The sequence below is a fragment of the Pongo pygmaeus genome, chromosome 7, assembly GCF_028885625.2.
Source record: "Pongo pygmaeus isolate AG05252 chromosome 7, NHGRI_mPonPyg2-v2.0_pri, whole genome shotgun sequence".
NCBI lineage: Eukaryota > Metazoa > Chordata > Mammalia > Primates > Hominidae > Pongo > Pongo pygmaeus.
The window spans coordinates 62,209,792-62,229,752 of NC_072380.2; the positions used below are offsets into that span (position 1 = coordinate 62,209,792).

The 19,961-nt window shown below is 35.0% G+C and overlaps 1 protein-coding gene across 1 annotated transcript in view; it reads left to right on the plus strand.

Moving 5' to 3' along the window:
* Nucleotides 1–19,961, plus strand: part of SNTG1 (syntrophin gamma 1) — an 873,149-nt gene that overhangs the window by 635,383 nt on the left and 217,805 nt on the right. Inside the window, exon 12 of the mRNA XM_054499229.2 lies at nucleotides 2,571–2,700. Within this exon, the coding sequence (XP_054355204.2) occupies nucleotides 2,571–2,700 (130 nt within the window). The remainder of the gene's footprint in view (nucleotides 1–2,570; nucleotides 2,701–19,961) is intronic.

Here is a 19,961-nt window from a genome sequence, read left to right on the forward strand (position 1 = left end):
AAACCTACTTTGAGATTGAGCAACATTTGAAAATACTTTTTACTGCCAGAGCAGTTACCAAGAATCTTTAGAAAACTGTATAAGTGGAGAGTGGAAAAATAAGCCTGAACAAAAAACTTCAGACTAACTCTTCAGTGATGTAATTTTTTTTAGTATGTGTGTGTATATATATATATATATATATATATATATATATGACACATAATTTTGTCTGGGTATCCATAAGTTTACTGTTAATGCTGTAAAAGTTTAATGTCTCACATTACTAAATTAATGGGTAATGGAGTCTATCAATTTCATAATAAATATTAACTATTTTTGTTTATATTGAGTTAAAAAAATCACATTTTCTAAAAGCTACAAGTAAAAACAAAAGCACTGCAGTTTTTCCCTAGTGCTTGATGAGACAATAATTCTATGTGGGGACATTTTCTTTTAACACTGAAATATGGCAATCAAGACCATATTGATGGATTATTCAGGGGAATATTATGCATAGAACTTCATCCAGATATTAAAGTATTTAGATCCACCAATTATTCAGAAAATACTTGTTGAATCTGTTCAGTAAATTGTTCTCACTTTAGATGAAATTGAGGCCCAACTAAGTGAGCTAATTTACTAATAACCTTCTTTACTTAGTAATGGAGGCCCCAGATAACTGTAATTTTTATGATCAACTTATTCTATAAGAGGCCATATGTAATCAAAAAAACTGTTCAAGTATTTCACTTATGTTCATAAAAGAGTTTCCATATTTGAAAAGTTGAAACAGAATGTAAAAAGTGATATGTATTAACGTATAAGCCTAGTTTCATAAAAGATCAGCTCCTCAGAATTATTCTATGTAGGGACTATGTAACATCTGTAATTACATAGATTGAAGATTTCATCTAAGTGTATTGACTTTTATTAGTTAAAAAATCTAGCTGCTATTATTCATTTAAAGCAGAGAAGACAAATATGATCAAGATATGCTTTAATTTATGGTACATGAAGCAATGGTTATAACCAGAGAGTGGAAAGAAATATGTATTACTAAACTCCAATTATTTCTCATTTTCTATGGATGGTTAAACTTCTGTCTGAATACTTTAAACATCTTACTTGCCATTATACATCAGAATTAAAGCTAAAAATATCATGTGAAATTATAACTTTGTTTTCATTCAATATGTATGCTGTCACAAATTCAAACTAACTTTATTTCAAAAAGATGGACAATAGTTACACTTCTGAAATTATTTTAATGTATTTTTAAAAGAAAACAAAAATCATATCTGAGCACATCCCTGTTTTCATTATAAAGTGCTGTGTCCAAGATATGAGAACCAGTTTCTCTAAAAATATTAATAATTTGAACCCTCAGAGTCGTGGATGCCCAAGGCCTTACCATGTGCCCAGTTCTGAGACAGGAAGGCAGAGTGGCATAGACCTACCAGTAGACCTGAGCCAGACATGCTCTATGGGGTTTTCTTTGTTTGGGGAATAAACTCATGTTTTATATCCAAAAATGTCTAGTTGAAGAGCCAGGAAAGGTGTTTGTTTGGAGAAAACATACAAATTTATACATTTTACGTAGCATTTTGAATACTGAATTGCAAAAGTTTTCTGTTACTTCAAAATTGACTGGAATTGAAGTATAGTTTGTGTATTGTGTTGCACAACGAAGTAATTCTTAAGCCTGAGACTTTGGCTGGCTTCCATCCATTTTGGGATTTTATCTATTCCTGTGCATTAAGTTTATATCTAAACATTGCAACATCTGGAAGTAAGGAAGTCATCTGGAAGTAAGGAAGTAAGGAAGTGAGGAAGCTATAGGAAACACTTTAAAATTCAATAGCACTTTTGTGAACAATTTTAAAAGGCATCATTTAATTGTCTATGACAACAAAAACAAAAGTCAATAAAATACTGTCAGAATGCTTAGACTGATCATAGCATTTTAAGAAAAAGTTTAATGTTAAGAAATTGGCAACATCCATGCAAATGGAGAGCATGATCATTTAGACCTGGAAAGAAGGTATGAACCTCTTGTTCCAAATCATCTTTGAGAAGATGAACAGACTGAGAATGAGGGTGGAGAACAATGGACAAAGTGCTGCCACTCATGTTATCAAGTGACTTTTTAATATCACCCTTAATATTTTATTGCCTCTTTTTACGATCTTTCTAAGTCAGAAAATGCATTGACAAATGTTAAGAGGAGACAATGGTAGCCAAAATAATAAGTAAACTACACAAAATGTTATAGCAAACTGGGAAAAGAATGCATCTAAAATTTCTTAGATTCCCTTTTATTTACATATTGTATGTTTTAGAAGTCAAAGTTTCTCCATAGTTACCTGAATCTAAAGATGCTTCCTATGAAATTGAAATTGTATGTCATTTGGGTCTATCTTCAGTGTTTCATTTAAAACAGAGATGCTTATACAGTCAGGTAACCAAATATGAATTTGGAGGCTGATATTTATATTGTATGAAAGATAAGCTTTTCAACAGATATATTACGAGTTGCAAATAGATCAATGACACGATGTTTTGATCTGATTTGTTCTGAACATCTGCAGGCAGAATGCCTTTCAAGTCATTGCTGTGGATGGGGTCTGCAGTGGGATTATTCAGTGCCTCTCTGCTGAAGACTGCGTTGACTGGCTACAAGCAATAGCAACTAACATTTCAAATCTCACAAAGCACAATGTAAGTAATGATTCAAGGAATACCTAGCTAGGGTTTCTCAGCCTTTATAAAATCCTTCAATATATATGTAACTTCACATCAACTGTTTGGTGTTCTTCTCAGAATGAGACATTCATTGTGAAAGCTATTCTGGAATACTTATTGTAAGAAAATTGAGAGTTCTAGCCCAATTTATGAGTTCAATAATACATGTAGATTTCCATTAACAAGCATCTTAAACCCCTACATTACTTAAGCAAATGAAAATAAGTGGTTAGCATATAATCACTAAATATATTTAAGTAAAAGCATTCTGGACTAATATAGTACTGGATTTCAAGACAGCATTATTGATTTACCTTTAGTGATCTTAGAATTGCAGCTAGGAAGGTTTGAGGAGTAGTAGGCTAGGAGGAAAAGAGTTAGCATAGAGACTAAAGGGAACAGTCAGAAGATTGCCATTGTCTCACATTAGGTAGAGCCTGGTCTGTATTATTAGAAATGGCTTCTCTGCATTTTCTCTCTTTCCACTACAACCGTTTCTTCCTTCCACATTCCTGTGTCTCTTTATTGTAACTATCGTCTCATTATTTTAACTCTTTAATAACCTAAATAATTCTTTCTCCCTGTTATTAATACTTTTATGAGAAATATAGTCTAACAAAATATACAAAACCATAAATCTTACCTTACTGAGTGTCAATCTAGTTATCATTAATGATAATTATTTTAGAAAAAGTACTTGTCATCATCCATGCCTTTGTGTTAATTCTCTCCTCAGTCCACAATTGTTCCATGCGATGTTGAGGCATTTCAGAAGTCCTAAGGGATAGGATATCAGGAGTCTAATATACAAATGGTCAAGCAGAAATACATAACTCTGTCACCAGCACGTGAACACACAAAATTGTTCTTATGTAAATGACCCTTCAGATCCAAGTATCCTTGCACAGAGTAGACTTTGCTTTGAAACCTAAGAAAGGATTGTGGCCACTATACCTTTCTAAAATGACAGGAGGACAACTAGCCAATAAAGGCAACTGTCTAGTTTCCAGTCTATGGCTATTTCAAACAACGCCATCATAATGGCCATGCGTATGGTGATGGGATCCTCTGGGAATGGGGTTAACAGTCATGGGATATGTGCATGGTCAATTTTACCAGGCAATGCTAAGTGTTTTCCACTTGGCTGTGCAATTTACCCCTCACTCTTGGTGGATGATATGTTTCTTTCTATAATCTTCAAAACTCTGTGTCACCCTGCCTTTTGAATTTTTGGTTATTTGATACATATGGAAATGTGCTTCCAATGTGAATAAAAACAGATTTTCCTTTTTTTTTTTTTTTTTTTTTCTGATGGTTCCAGGATAGGTGTAAATACGCCAAGCCTTACCCAGGGTCACCCCTCAACAAGGAGGCTAAACATGGGTTTGTCTAGCTTGGGCAAGAGTGAGCTCTCACTCCCAGCCCACCCTTGCTAATCTGGTGTTGTCACCCTGTTAGAGTTGAGGTTGCACAAGAGGGCATAGGTTTCAGAATGACTGAAAAACAAAGAAAAAAATAGAAAAGAAATGCAATGTTTCTCTAGGGATTGTTTCCTCTCCTTCGACTGACTTACATGGATGCTTCTAGAGTTAAACACAGAAAAATATCTGAGAGTAGGGAATTTATTATGGAAATGATTAGAGTTTCTTAAAAACAAGATATGAAATTATATTTGTGAGACAAATATAATTGTGTTCTTTTGAAAGAACAGAATGTTAAACTTTAAATCCAAAGTTTTTTTCCTTATCTAGATCCAAATTTGCATTGACCTAAAATCCTAGGAATATTGTCATGCCATATTTCTTCAAACAGTCTATTCAGTTAGAATGCTGTGCTTCAGCTGACAAGCATTTGAAAAGTCAATGCTTTAGTTAAAAGCAACAGCAACAACAAAACAGTGAAGATGCAAATGTCTCTACCCTCTGTAAGCCTAAGGAGGGACAAGCTGCATTTTACTGCTTGTTTTTCATCCTTGTAATAAGTGCTCACCATCATGTGATTCCCCTATACTATTGTTTAACTGTTATGTTAAAGTTATGTATTTCTTCTTTCACCTCCTGTTTCTATATTCTAATTACATGTTCTTTTGTTCTTGTAATCAGTTTCCATTCAAAAGTATTAGGTTTCAATGTATTCTGATATGGAAAGTACTACATAAATGTTGAAAAGTTATTAGGCAGAGCAATAAAAAATGTGAAAGTCACATTGATTTCGGAGAAGGCAGAATGCATTGATGAAACAATTAATATAGTTGATTAGCATAAAGAAAGAAATTAGGCAGAAAGAGTAGCTAGGAAAGTTTTGCTTAGGTTAGTCAGATATCAGTTCTACTTCTCTTATTTTTTTAATTCTAAAGATATACTGGAAATAACACCTTATGGAAAGATGTAGAACTTTTTCTTTATTTGCCAATATTCTGAGAGTATAGGCTTGTATAAGTCTGACTTGAATAGCTTGTTAATAATAGGTGCAGAAATAAAAATATTGTGATAAATATTTAAAGAAATTCCACTCAAGAGATTATCAGGCATAAAATAAAACTGAAAAAAGGATTAAAATGCATATAAAATAATAAGTTTGACAGTTTAAAAATTATGCTATTGAAATAAGACATACATATGTATATAAACTTTTTAATAATGAATCACATTTTATTGTAAAGCTAGTTGGAGAACAAACAGGGGAAGGATAAAAGAGAGCAAAAACAAAAAACAAAAAACAACCTGTGTTAGAATAATTAGATCAATGTGTTGACCATTTTCTTTTCTCTTTGCTCACTAGTTTCTAAAAGTAACTTTATGAGACAGGGATTTTCATACCTAGTTTTTAAAAATTCTATATAATTATAGTTGCTATCTGAAAAAATTCTTCTTCCAGAAATAATTGATCAAAATGGCTAAAAATACCTAGACAAACACTGACAATGTAAAATTGTATTTTATCATTATTCAGAGTGGCTCCAAAATATTTACAATAGTTGTTAATATTTAATACTTAGTAAATGATGTCTAGTAGAATGAGGGTGAAGGCTTTAGGGACTTGTCTTAAGCTGTATTGGCACAGCTTTCAACTCATTTTACTTAAATTCAATGCTTTTACATTGGAAAGCAAAGCATGGCAGAGGTTATGCTGTTGTGGGGTGGGTGGGGTTCAGCTCATTTCTTAACCAACTCTCATATAATGAGCATTTGCTATTATTTTAGATGAGCATTCACTCCCGGTGAGCTATTATTTTAGGTAAAGTGGACTTGAGTAGATTCTAAAAGGTAAAATTTATAAATTGTAAAAAACAGTAATTGCTTCCAATTAATAATTTACCAATTTTTTCCATTCATTATTTCACCAGCTATATGAACAAGTATTAGTAGAAAGTTATCAATTTTTATTTCCATGATCATTTCATATTAAATAATTGAAGACTTTAAAATATGCAATGTTGTAATAGGGTGAAGTTTTTGGGAACCTTGGAAATAAGTAAATATATTTGGCATAATATATAAGGGATATGAATCATCAGACTTTGATGGGTAGGTTAGTAAGATGCTCCACCGTGATGTTCACTTCCTGGTATTTACACCCTTATGGGATCACCTTCCATGTGCATTGGCTGCGTAGTGAGCTCTGAAGCAGACGCTTCTCTTACAAGACTTCAGATGAGATAGCAGATGATCCTTGAGAGCATTTTGAGAAATCCAGTACATTCTAACCCACACTAATCACATGCTGAGGACTCAGCACATGCCAGTCACATGCTGAGGGCTGGCTCAACACACAAAGATGTCCCAACCAGAGGCCCATGCCAGCTGTCCCCTACCCTGCACCCCATCTCACACCACTCAGTCAGGCACAGGCTGTACAGACAAGTTATTTACTTATTATAACCTTGGGCCCTTTCTTCCCTGGAAAGTGGGAGTGGGCAAGGAGGCTGGGCCCAGCATGCACCCCCACTTCTTTGGGGGCTGATCCTTCCCACAGTATCAGGCCGGTGGTGGCCAGGGTAGAGGTTGGAAAGTAGGGGAGAAAATCAAAAAAAAAAAAACAGGGGATGAAGACCCAGCTGTGCCACATATGGACTCCTGACATACAGAGATTATAGGATAATAAATATTTGTTTAAAGTCACAAAGTTTTGGGGTATTCTGTTACACAGCAATAGGGAACTGTATTAGTTTCCTAAAATTCCAAAATTTCCTAAAACAATTTCAAAGCAAATTACCACAAACTTGGTGCCTTCAAACAACAGAAATTCATTTTCTCAGAATTCTGTGGCCTGTTTGTCTGAAATCATATGCCAGCAGAATATACCCCTCTGGACTCTGTAATAGAGAAGCCTTGTCTCTTCCAGCCTCTGGTGGCTGCCAGCATTCCCTGGCTCACAGCCACATCACACTGACCTCCGCTTCCCTGGTTACATTGCTTCTTTCTGTGTGTGTCACTTATCAGAACACTTGTCATTGGTCCCAGGGCCCACTCAGGTATTCCAGCCTGACCTCAAGATCTTTAACTGAAGTAGATCTGCAAGGACCCTTTATCAGGTTCTAGGTTTTTGATGTGGATATTTTGGGAGGAGCATTTTTGGCCTACCATAAGAACTATCTGGCAGGTGAACAACATGATTAGATTTAGACAGTTCTGTCTGATTTTTGCGCGATGTCTCCTATAGCAGTTCAGTTTCAAAGCCTTTGCTTTGCCATTTGGGTGTTCCACACGTGCATTGCTTGGGATGGCCCAGAGCTTCTCGCAGTTCACACATAAAATTGGGATATCGCCTCCTTCCCTTCACTCCTGAGTGGGAGTTCCCCACTCTTACTGGATCCCAGCATCACTCTCTTTGGTCTTCTGTCCAGAAATCCAAGGCTTTTCTCAGAGTTTAGTTTCCTGTACTGATGCACATTTCCTCATGACTGGAGAAAACAGCATGAGAAAAGGAGAGAAGAATGGGGATCCCTCATGCCACAAAAACTAATTTTTCCAGAACCTTTAGATTGAGGGTGGATTTTCTCTCTGAGTTTCCAGCTGGCCTCGCTGCCCCAGGCTCCATGGCAGCAGCTGCATGGCCGGGGGGGGGGGGGCCTTGGAGTCAGCTCAGGAACCAAAACAAAGGAACAGTAACAGAGATGTCTTCCACAGCTGCTGGCTCGCAGGGGCCTCTTCCCAGGTCTCTGATCAGCAAGACACACCCTCTCAGAGTTTTTGTTTGTTGTCCATGACTTAATTTGTCTTGACCTCAAGTCCATGCTGGGAGATAAAGGAAGCAAGAAAAAGAAAGGAAAACAAAATAAAAACAGGTAAACTCCTGGTTGCCATATTAGTCATTATTGAATTTTTACTTCTTTCTAAAAAGTTCTTGCTATTATTTATTGTACGATGTTCTCAGATAGTTAGTTGCCTTTTGCATTTTATCTAGTGTATTGAGGTATAATCGGTGGGAGAGATGGCTGCAGTGTTTTTTTTTTTCCTTCTTGGCTCTAACTGGAAGCAACAGATACTTTTAATAGAAAACAAAATATAAGAAACAAAACAACTACATGATATTTGTAGAGTATTAGAAAAAAATAACTGCTATTATACCTTGGAAATATTTTTTAAAAGTCCTGATAAAATAAATTTATTTTCAGACAAATAGAAAAATAAAGAAAATTCAACAAAATAAAGATTTACTAGAAGAAATATTCAGGGTACTTTTAAATTTTTTGTATTTTTTATTTATTCAACAAATATTTATTGAATACTTGCCTATGATGTGTCAGATACTGTGTTCTATTTTTTTGTTTGTTTTGTTTTCAACTTTTATTTTAGAAACAGGAAGTACATGGGTAGGTTTTTTACAGAGGTGTATTTTGTGATGCTGAGGTTTAGAGCATAATTGAAACCATCAACCAGGTAGTGAGCAAAGTAAGGAGTGCTATTTCAGGCAAAGAAAAATCATACCAGATAGAGGCTTAGAGATGTGAGAAGGAGTAAATAGTACAGGAGAAAATGAATACATGGATGAATCTAGATGAACATTGTTTGTATTAACATGGCAATAATTTCTTGTGGCATTTAGATAAATAAACAAAATTAAAATATATTGCAAAAGCAATAACAAAAATATCCAAAGGAAGCAAAAGTAATTAGTATTAAACTTTGTTATGTCAAAATGGATTGTTTCCTAGAGAAAGCCCTAAGTAGCCAGAATCTGTATCTTCTAAATTAACAAAGGAATAAGTGAAAAAATAATGCTAATACCGACAAAAAGAAGTTCATAAAAAAATAAAAAAAGAAAGCAAACTAGAGCAGGTTGAACAAATAGTAAGCATACAGTAAGACGACGATTTATATCCAAATATAAGATACACTTTTTACAAGAGGAATTCTAAAGATATTGGAAGATTGAAAGTCAAAATTTAGAAAAATACCTTGCACCTGAAAAAATAAGAACTTGGAAAGGATTCTCTATTTAATAAATGGTTCTGGGAGAACTGGCTAAGCATTTCTGGAAATTGAAACTGGACCGCTTCCTTACACTTTATACAAAAATTAACTCAAGATGGGTTAAAGACCTAAACGTAAAACCCAAACTAAAAAACCCTAAAAGAAAATCTAGGCAATACCGTTCAGGACATAGCCATGGACAAAGATTTCATGACAAAAACGCAAGAAGCAATTGCAACAAAAGCAAAAATTGACAAATGGAATCTAATTAAACTAAAGAGTTTCTGTACAGCAAAAGAAACTATTGTCAGAGTGAACAGACAACCTACAGAATGGGAGAAATTTTTTGCCATCTATCCATCTGATAAAGGCCTAATATCCGGAGTCTACAAGTAACTTAAAAAAATTTACAAGAACAAAAATACGTTAAAAAGTGGGCAAAGGACATGAACAGACACTTCACAAAATAAGACATTCATGCAGCCAAAAAACATATGAAAAATAAAACCTCAACATCACTGGTCATTAGAGAAATGCAAATCAAAACCACTGTGAGGTACCATCTCAGGCCAGTCAGAATGGTGATTATTAAAAAGTCAAGAAGCAACAAATGCTGGCAACGTTGCCCAGAAAAAAGGAATGCATCTATACTGTTGGTGGGAATATAAATTAGTTCAACCATTGTGGAAGAGAGTCTGGTGATTCCTTAAAGATCTAGAAGCAGAAATACCATTTGATCCAGCAATCCCATTACTGGGTATGAACCCAAAGGAATATAAATCATTCTATTATAAAGACACATGCACGTGTATGCGCATTGCAGCACTATTCACAGTAGCAAAGACATTGAATCAACCCAAATGTCCAAGAAAACTTGGTACATATACACCATGGAATGCTATAGAGTCATAGAAAGGAACAAGATCATGTCCTCTGCAGGGACATGGATGGAGCTGGAAGCTGTTATCCTCTGCAAACTAACACAGGAACAGAAAATCAGACACTGCATGTTCTTACTTATAAACAGGAACTGAATGATAAGAACACATGGACACATCGGGGGAACAACACACACTGGGGCTGGTTGTGGTTGGGGGGAGGGAGAGCATCAAGAAGAACAGCTAATGGGTGTGGGGCTTAATACCTGTGTGAGGGGTTGATCTGGGCAGCAAACCACCATGGCACATGTTTATCTGTGTAACAAACCTGCACATCCTACACATGTTCCCCAGAACTTAAAATAAAACTTGAAAAAATAAAGAAGGAAAACAAATAAATAAATAAATTGACATAATTTGAATATTTCTCTAAACGTTTAATAACTTAATGGATTTGAAGCTTTTAGATTGACATTATGACATTTTAAGTAATGCTTCCATGTAATTGAATGATTTGGTTTGTTCTGTGTCCCCACCCAAATCTCATCACAAATTGTAATCCCCATGTGTCAGGGGAGGGACCTGGTGTGAGGTGATTGGATCATGGGAGTGGTTTCCCCCATGCTGTTCTCATGATAGTGAGTGAGTTCTCATGAGAGCTGATGGTTTTAAAAGTGTGTGGCAGTTCCCCCTTTGCTCTCTGTCTCCTGCTGCCTTGTGAAGAAGGTGCTTGCTTCTCCTTTGCTTCCACCATGATTGTAAGTTTCCTGAGGCCTCCCCAGCCATGAGGAACTATGAGTCAATTAAACCTCTTACCTTTATAAATTACCAAGTGTGAGGTATTTCTTTATAGCAGTGTGAAAGAAGACTAAAACAGTTAATTTACAAATTAAATAAATATGTATTTTAAAAACCAGAATAAAGGAAAAAATACAGTGCAAACCATAAAAGAAAGGTTTGTAGCTTTGTTAATACTAGGCAAAGCAAACTTCACAGCAAATATATTACTAAATATAGATATGGTCACTTCTTAATAATACAAAAGTTTAATGCACTAGGAAACAAATGCAAACATCATGTCACATGGGCTTAAACATATCTAGATGGAATTGAAAATATAGACTGATGAGAAAGTAAAAATCATAAAATCTCAGAACTAGAGACACAAAATGGTTAAGGCCTGACTGTGAGGAAACTGAAAGTAAAATAATAGATTATGGAATCAGAAGAAGAAAATAAAATTCATGCTCAGCCTTTATTTTAGCCTATAGGGCTAGTCATTATCACATTATTCCATCATACACAAGCAGACATTTCCCATTGAACTATTCATTCAGTACTAGGTGTCTAGAATGTCTCCCCAGCCTGAGCTGGAGATTAGAACTCACTTTAATTATCTGTCTTCTATAACCTTTCAGCTTTCCTCACTGTCATTCCTTAGGGTCAAAATAGTCCTGCGAAGATTCTCGCCATCCAAAACCCATCTCATATATGCCTGCGAAGATTCTCGCCATCCAAAATCCATCTCATATATGTCCTGACCCAAAAAAGATAACTGTGCATGCATTTTAAAGACTCCTAAAATTTTCTAATTTATAAGTTACAATGTGTAACTGGAAAGCAATTTGAAAAATGTTATTTTGTCAATAATTCAAAACTGACATTTTATCTTGGTTTCATCTTATAAGATTTAACTCTACCCATCTGTGGTAAGAAGAATAATGCCCATGCAAAGATGTCTATGTCCTAACTCCCAGAACCTGTGACAATTCCATGTCATATGGCAATAGAGAATTAAGGTTACAGATACCATTAATATTGCTAATCAGCTGGCCTTAAAATGGGGAGATTAGCCTAGATTATCCAAGTGGGTCTAATGTGATTCTCTACAAGTGTAAGAAGTCAAAGTGAGAGAACAAGAGATAGCAGTGAAAGAGGAACTGAACCCAGTGTTTCTGGCTCTGAAGATGGAGAAGGGAATGCAATTCAAAGAAAGCAGTAGTCCAATAGCAGTGAAAGGCTGCACTTCTACTCTAGAGCCTCCAGAAAGCAGCACAGCCCTGCCAACACCTCAATTTCTCCCCTGTTTGATTCATTTAGGACTTGTGACCTACAGAACAGTATGATAATATATAAATTTGTGGGTTTTTCTTAAACCACCTTAGTTTGTAGGAATTTGATATGACAACAATAGAAACTAATACAACATGTCTTTTTCCAGTTGCATGTTTTCACTTAAAGTTCACAGTTTAATTTGAAAATCATGCCTTTAACTCATGTCATATGTAGCTTTTTCAGAATAACCATAAAATGTACTTGCATATGTTAGAAAACAACCTAACATTTACATTATTAATTAGTCCCAGTGCAAATCAGCCTATAATAATACCACTAGAGTTCCTGTATACTTAATTTATAACCAACTGACCTCACCAGAAAAACAATGATCAGAATTGTTGCATTCACGCAGTCTGAGCAAGGACTGTCTTTGGAATTGGGAAGCAGTGTTGGCTCTCAGTGCCTGGATAAGCATGGCTAGAAGCTTTCAAATGTCACAGGAAATCAGGAGGGAGAAGCCACACAAGACGAGAATAAGGAACTGCTGTCCCTGAAGAGCAGACATGACTGTTGAATTGTCAGGCAGTCACAACAGAGAAAGACGGCAACCGATGCCTGAGAGTGTCTGTGAAGACGGGGCCTAGTGCTGGCTGGCTCAGGTCACACAGCAACTACTGCCTGTATCCTTGTATTTCCAGTACAAATATGGAACAAATAGGAAGTGAATGAATGAGTCCCTTATCAATCAACATTTATTTGAAGGAAACATTGCTGAGAATGTAAAGAAAAATGAAGAGAGAAGAGAGAAAAACACATTTAGCTACAGTAAGCACTGCAATAAGATATTCACATGTACTACTCCTTAAATTCTTACATGTTCCGTGGGGCCACTGTGCTTTAGAGTAGGGAAAAGTTGCTGCAGTCATGAGGAAACAGAGGTGCTGTCCATGGTAGATATTCCCTGTATTTCTGAGTATAGTTCCTTTTGTCCATCATAAATCTCTCTCTCTCATAATGAAGCGTCTGATAGACAAATTTTTTTAAATAAATTTTCTTTCTATAACTCACTGAGTCACTTTCTAAGTGGCAAGTATAGAAAAATACAGTGTAGCAGAGCAACTGGAAATAAGTGGACTTTAAAGCATATGTCTAGTTGCAAATCAAGACAAATAGTTTTGAACACATGTATCATGTACAACAACTTGGAGTCTCCTAAGAATACATTGACTTGTGGTTTCCTAAAACCTTCTTACTGGAAGGTATCAGGAGATTATCTAGCCCCATTTCCTGCCCAATTAGAAATCTCTCCTGAAAAGATTCCTTCAGACAGCTCTCTCCTGGAAATCTTTCAATGACATAGAAAGCCATTGCTTCACAATATAGCAATTAAATTTTTTGACAACTTAATATTAGGAAATACTTTTACTGAATAAAAATCTCTCTCATGACTTTCATCCATTTATACTAGTTCTGATTTGAGAAAGACACACAATAATCCAACTTTCTTTTTCAAAGACACGCAATAATTCAACTTTCTCTTTCACTTGGCAGTTCCTCCAGCATACAAAGACAAGTGTCATATGTTGCAGTCCGTTTTTTTTTTTTTTTAATAGAAATATCACTGGCTCCTTTCTGCTTCTCTCTGACATGCCATCCAAGACTTTCCCTGTCCTGGTCGCTGTCTCAGGATGTACTTCTCTCTGACATGTCATCCAAGACTTTCCCTGTCCTGGTCGCTGTCTCAGGATGTAGAAGCCCTTTAGAATAAGTAGAGTAATAATATGTTTAACTTTGTATTATTGTAATTGTCATGAACTCAAATATTTTTGAGATTCATTATAGTTTGATGTATATTTACTGATTTTGTATAATCAATATATAAACATATATAGCAAACAATGACCTTACATTTTATTATAATGATCAATGAAGGGTCATATTTTCACATTAACTAATATTGCACCTCATCGTGGCAATAGTGAATAGAATTCAAAGTTCGAATAGGTATTTTACATTTAAACTCATGTATGAGCCAGAAAGCCCAATTCTTGTACTGGCCGCACAAATTACTAAATACTCAAAGTGATGAAAGCCCCTCCCCCCCATACTTAAGTATTTACACAAAAATCTAGCTTCTCAGCTTTGTACTTTTCAAAGATTGAGATTTTAGTGTTGTTGCCTTCTTTCTTAGCTTACAGTGATATTTAAGATGTTTTATAGAAGTGTTATTATCATAGTCTATAAGTTTTTTTAAAGATTAATAATCCATTAAACACTAACAGAAGGCTAGTTCTTGCCTTATATCTTTGAAAATAATGCCATACAATGAGGACTTCAAGTGCAATATTGTGGATGTTACAATCTCCAATAAAAATATGCTGTTATTAAAAATGTCCTTTCTTTCTTAATTTTGTTTATTAATGTGTATAGCGATCTTCTTCCAGCGTTAAGAAGGGAAAGTGGAAAATATACAACTTTGGAGTGGACAAACCTAACAAACACTACTGCAGCTGGGTGGTTAATGTCAACTGTGATGTCAAATTAATAATATGTACCCTTGATATGATGTAACAAAAATGGCCCTTTGCCTCTGTGATCTTCGTCCCCTAATCCATAATCCTAGTTTCATTATGGAAAGATAGTGGACAATCCCAACTGATGAACATTCTACAAAATACCTGACCAGCACTCCTCAAGACTGACGATGTCTTCAAAAATAAGGAAAAATTAAACTGTTATAACCTAGAGATGCCTAAGGGGACCATGCCAATAATAGGGGAAACTAGCTATGTGGTATATGGCAAGTCTGTTCTATAATTGTATTTTTTTTGTAAATCCAAAACTGTCCTAATATTAAAAAGTTTACTTAAACATATTCATATATATGTATAATTAAGTTAATCCCAGATATTAACAAACTCGTGAGATGATTATCAACTTCCTGATGTATTCATCCGTCTATTAATTCAGCAAACATTTTATGAGAGCTCACTGTGTCAAGTTGTTAGGGAGCAGGACTGTAATATTAAGCAAAAAATGGTTAGTCTCTGCCTTCGTGGAGCCAAGAGTCTAGTTGGGAAGGTAGACGTTAATCAAATTAGCACATAAGCAAATGTGAAATTACAACATTCATAGATAATATGAAGAAGCGCTATGAGAGGTTGATTCTGTAGTTATCCAGGAGTATGAGGACAATTTCCTAAAGTTTATATATAAGCAATGAGTAAGAATAAAATAGGAGAATTGGTGGGAAAAGATATTTTATGCAGAGGTAATAAAAGGTACCTATTCAGGAAAAAAAGTAAAGAGATACAATCATAGCAATGGATATTATTTTTTATGGAAAATTTCACTTGTCTAGGTAAAATGAAAATGTTTAAATTAATATAAGTGAATTTTTCATAAGACTCTATTTATTTTTTAAGGACAGATCTTTAATTTTATATATTGTCTTCTTATATTTATGGAGTTAAATGTCCATTCTCTTATCAAATGATGGTAATCATAGAAAAATTTTGTTTTGTCTGGTATCTTTGTTTGATAAAATAAAAGGCTATTTACTCAATGTCATTACTATTGAAAGTTTTAATACTCCAACAAATACACTCCTCAAAATCATTGATCCAGAATCTTGGCAGATAGAGCAAGTCTGCATGTAGTCCCAAAACAACTGGAAACTTTGAGGTTAAAACCAGGTCACTGAATACTGAGGCTGGAAGAAAATGATGATGTTATCAGCAGAATACTAACCATGACAAATGGGTCAAATTTTGGAAAATCACAGAAACCAATTCCACAAGTCTCTCGAAGTCTGGTCTTTTATAAGTCTACAATGTTTGTGATATTAATTGACCAAGTAATAAAACTATCACACACACACACACTTGAAATATAGTAGGAAAAACAAATATTTATCAAAATTTAGGCAGCATAAAAGACAGAGATCTGTATGACTGAGTTGGAAAGCATTACAAGCAACCAGTATTAAAAGGTATTTGGATATGCCGAATCTGAAAAGAAGAGGAAGTATAACCTCAAAACTCTCCATTGTTTAATCAATCAAGGGAGCTAAGTCTACTGGTTTTTTTTTTCAGAAGTCTTTTTGTGTTGTGGAAAACACATGAGCTTTGATGTTATCAAACTTGGGAACTTGGGTACAAAATCCTAGCTTCTCTAGTTACTAGCTATGTGTACTTGACTTCAATTTGCTCCTTAGAAACAGAAACTAGGTAACTTTAAGTTAGTGCGAGCTTCAATTTAAAAAGTGCTTTAAACATTTTGTCCCTTATATGATGCTGAAACATTTGCAATTTTTCTTCTTTCCAGTTGAATTATAAATTAAATGATGTAATCCATAAACCATCAATAAATGGCAGCCTCTATTTGTTTATTGTATAAGAGTTTACACATCTTTGTTCATGGAATAGTCTTTGGGGTTCTCAAGAATCATTATTTGGGTAGTAGAATGTTGATGAAACTGGACAAAATTAGTTGAAATAAAATTGTGGCATCTTAAGCAGCTGTGATCTTTGCCAAGTGATACATCTGTACTGCCGTTTCCTCTTCTGTAAAAGAGACAGACAAAGCAGGTAAAATGCTAACCTCCCTTTCAGCTAGCACTTCATGAATTAATCCTTCCCAATTATGCTTTCCTACTGGAATACTAAAATTAATACCAATCTGTAAATAGAGATAATTTTATATGACATTTCTATTAAGATTACTTACAGATGTAAAGGAATCTCCTCTTTGATTCTGATTCTTCCCTATATACCTTATACGTGTTGTTTATTTAGATATATTTTGTTACTTTGAAATATATATGTATGTGTATAAATGTATATGTATCTATATAGAAATATACCTACACATATGTATACGAGATATTATTCTAGCCTTAAAACAAGAGAAACTCTATGTATTGATGGAGTAAACAGTTGTTTTTCCCCACCTGACAAGAATTCTAGATGGTAGCATTTGCTATCTTTCAGTGTGATGGTCAAATTAATAATATGTACAAGAACCAATTTCCTATATTTTTTAAATTAGTGTTTTAAATGGATAATGAACTCATTACAATTGTACATATTAATGGGGTACATTGTGATGTGTCAATTTACGTAAAGATTGTATAATGTTCAAATCTAGGCAATTTTTACAATTATTACATTAAACATTTGTCATTTATTTGTTTTAATAACATTGAGAATCTTCTATTTTAGCTACATTGAGATACACATTACGTTGTTATTTGCTGTAGTCACCCTACTACATAATAGAGCACCATGTCATTCTTCCTTCCTGTAACTTTGTATTCATTGGCCAACCTCTCCCAATTCTCCCCTTCTCTCTCCCTTCCCCAGGTTCTGGTAACCAATAACCAATATTCTACTCTCTACTTCTGTGAAAACAACTGTTTTAGATTCTACATATGAATGAGCTCATGCAATGTCTGTCTTTCTAAGCCTGGCTTATTTCACTTAATACATTTTCCTTCAGGTTCATCCGTGTTGTGTCAAATGTCAGGATTTCATTATTTTTTAATGGCTGAATAGTATTCCATTGTCCATGTTTGTGTGTGTGTGTGTCTGTGTGTATGTGTGTGTGTGTGCTATTTATCCATCTATCTATCTACCATTGTGAATAGTGCTGCAATAAACATGGGAATACAGATATCTCTTGGATAAACTGATTGTCCTTTGGATATATACTCAGTAATGGAATTGTTGAGTCATATGGTAGTTTTGTTTTTACTTTTTGAGGAACCTCCCTACAGTTTTTCATAGTGGCTGTACACCACCACCACTGGTGTGTGAGGGTTCTCCTTTCTCCACATCCTCACCAGCCTCTGTTATTGCTTGTCTTTTTGATAAAGCTATGTTAACTGGGGTGAGATTATATCTCATTGTGGTTTTATTTTCTATTTCTCTGATGATTAGTGATGGTGAGCATTTCTTCATATATCTCTTGGCCATTCATATTTCTTCTCTTAAGAAATATCTATTTAGGTCTTTTGCCCATTTTCTAATCTGATTTTTTTTTTAGTTGAGTTATGTTCCTTGAATATTCTGGGTATTAACTCCTTGTCAGATGCATAGTTTGCAAATGCATCTGTAGGTTGTTTCTTTACTTTGTTAATTATTTTCTTTGCTGTGAGGAAGTCTTTTAGTTCAAAGCAGTTCCATTCATCTCTCCATCTTCTATCTATCCACATCATTTATTTCCTATCATCTGTAGAGTATTGGCTTTTATCTTATGGCCTTCAAGTCCTGGTCATGGAGGGCGACAACAGCTACAAACATCACCTCAGTTTCAGGAAGGAAAGAAAAGGAAGAGGGATGAGTAGAATCAGCCACACCTGTCCCCTTGTATCAGGTAAGAGAAAATTTCCCAGAAACCCTTTTGGTAGTTCTTCTCATTCTGTTTAACAAAATCCATGACAATTCTTTATGGGGTGGGGTAAGACAAGTTTGACCAGTACTTAACTTTCCTATCCTCTGTAGTTCTACATGACACAGAAGTGGCGGCTGTGAATAGCTTCTGGATCAGTCAGTCAGTAGTATTTACCACATTGCTTAATACAGAAGATATATTAATTCTAAAGAAAAAGCATGGATAGCCAGTCCCTCTGTGGGATGAACACAGCCCTTCAGGATTCACAGACACACACTCAAATAATTTAATCAGTTATTAGAGTTTATTCCACAGGTATTTCACCCATCTTTCTATATTTTACACACTTATGTGCAGAAGTGAAAAAAAAACTGTTTGGGAGCTATATATTTAATCCATAGAGATCTGCTGTACTACCACTTGCAAGTTAAAAAATCATTATTTTCCATAAAAGCGTTGGTTGTGAAAAGCAAAAAAAATCAAAAAAACAAAAAACAAACAAACAAACAAAAACAAAAAAAAAACCCTTCTGTCTGCCACATTGAAAAGGCTCAACAAAGCTTGTAGGTGAATTGAAAATCATGCCAGAATAAAGACTAACAGAAGGAAGATTTACCAAAAGTGAACTAAAGACTGTGATTAGAGGTTGTGGAGTGTGGTGCTGACAGGCATGGGTGTCACTGAAGCTGACATTTTCTTCCTTTTTTATAGCTGCTGACATTTCCGAGTCCTGAAGTCTACTTTTTAGCATTAGTATGTTGTTGTCTGCTTGTTTGCATTGTTATTCTTTATCCACTAAGATATGAATGTCAGACAAACAGGTGCCAACAAAAATGGGTTAGCGTGAGTGAAATAAATAATTGCAGAGAGAGTCATTTAAGTCAGAATAAAAGCAAAGGCAAGTTTGGGCACTGCACTGCATTCAGATTCTTGACAATCGTATTTTTACGTTTTATATAATTAGAGTTTATTTCAAGAAGTATGTCAGGATAGTAAAATATTTCAGTAAAATAGCCTGCTTTGTAGCTTGGAACAGTACTCACCAGAAGTTAATTTTTTTAAACAAGTTTTAATATTGGAAATTATCAGCTGATTTTTATTTACTACAACCCAAAACGTCTGCTTTGATTTCCTCTCCTTTGGATATATACTCACTAATGAGATTGCTGGATCATATGGTGGTTCTATTTTTATTTTATTTTATTTTATTTTATCTTATTTTATTTTATAGACGGAGTCTCGCTCTGTCACCCAGGCTGGAGTACAGTGGTGCTATCTTGGTTCACTGCAACCTCTGCCTCCAGGGTTCAAGCGATTCTCCTGTCTCAGCCTGTGGAGTAGCTGGGACTACAGGCACACACCACCACACCCAGCTAATTTTTCTATTTTTGGCAGAGACGGGGTTTCACCATATTGGTTAGGCTGGTCTTGAACTCCTAACCTCAGGTGATACACCCGCCTTGGGATTACAGGGTGAGCCACCACGTCCAGC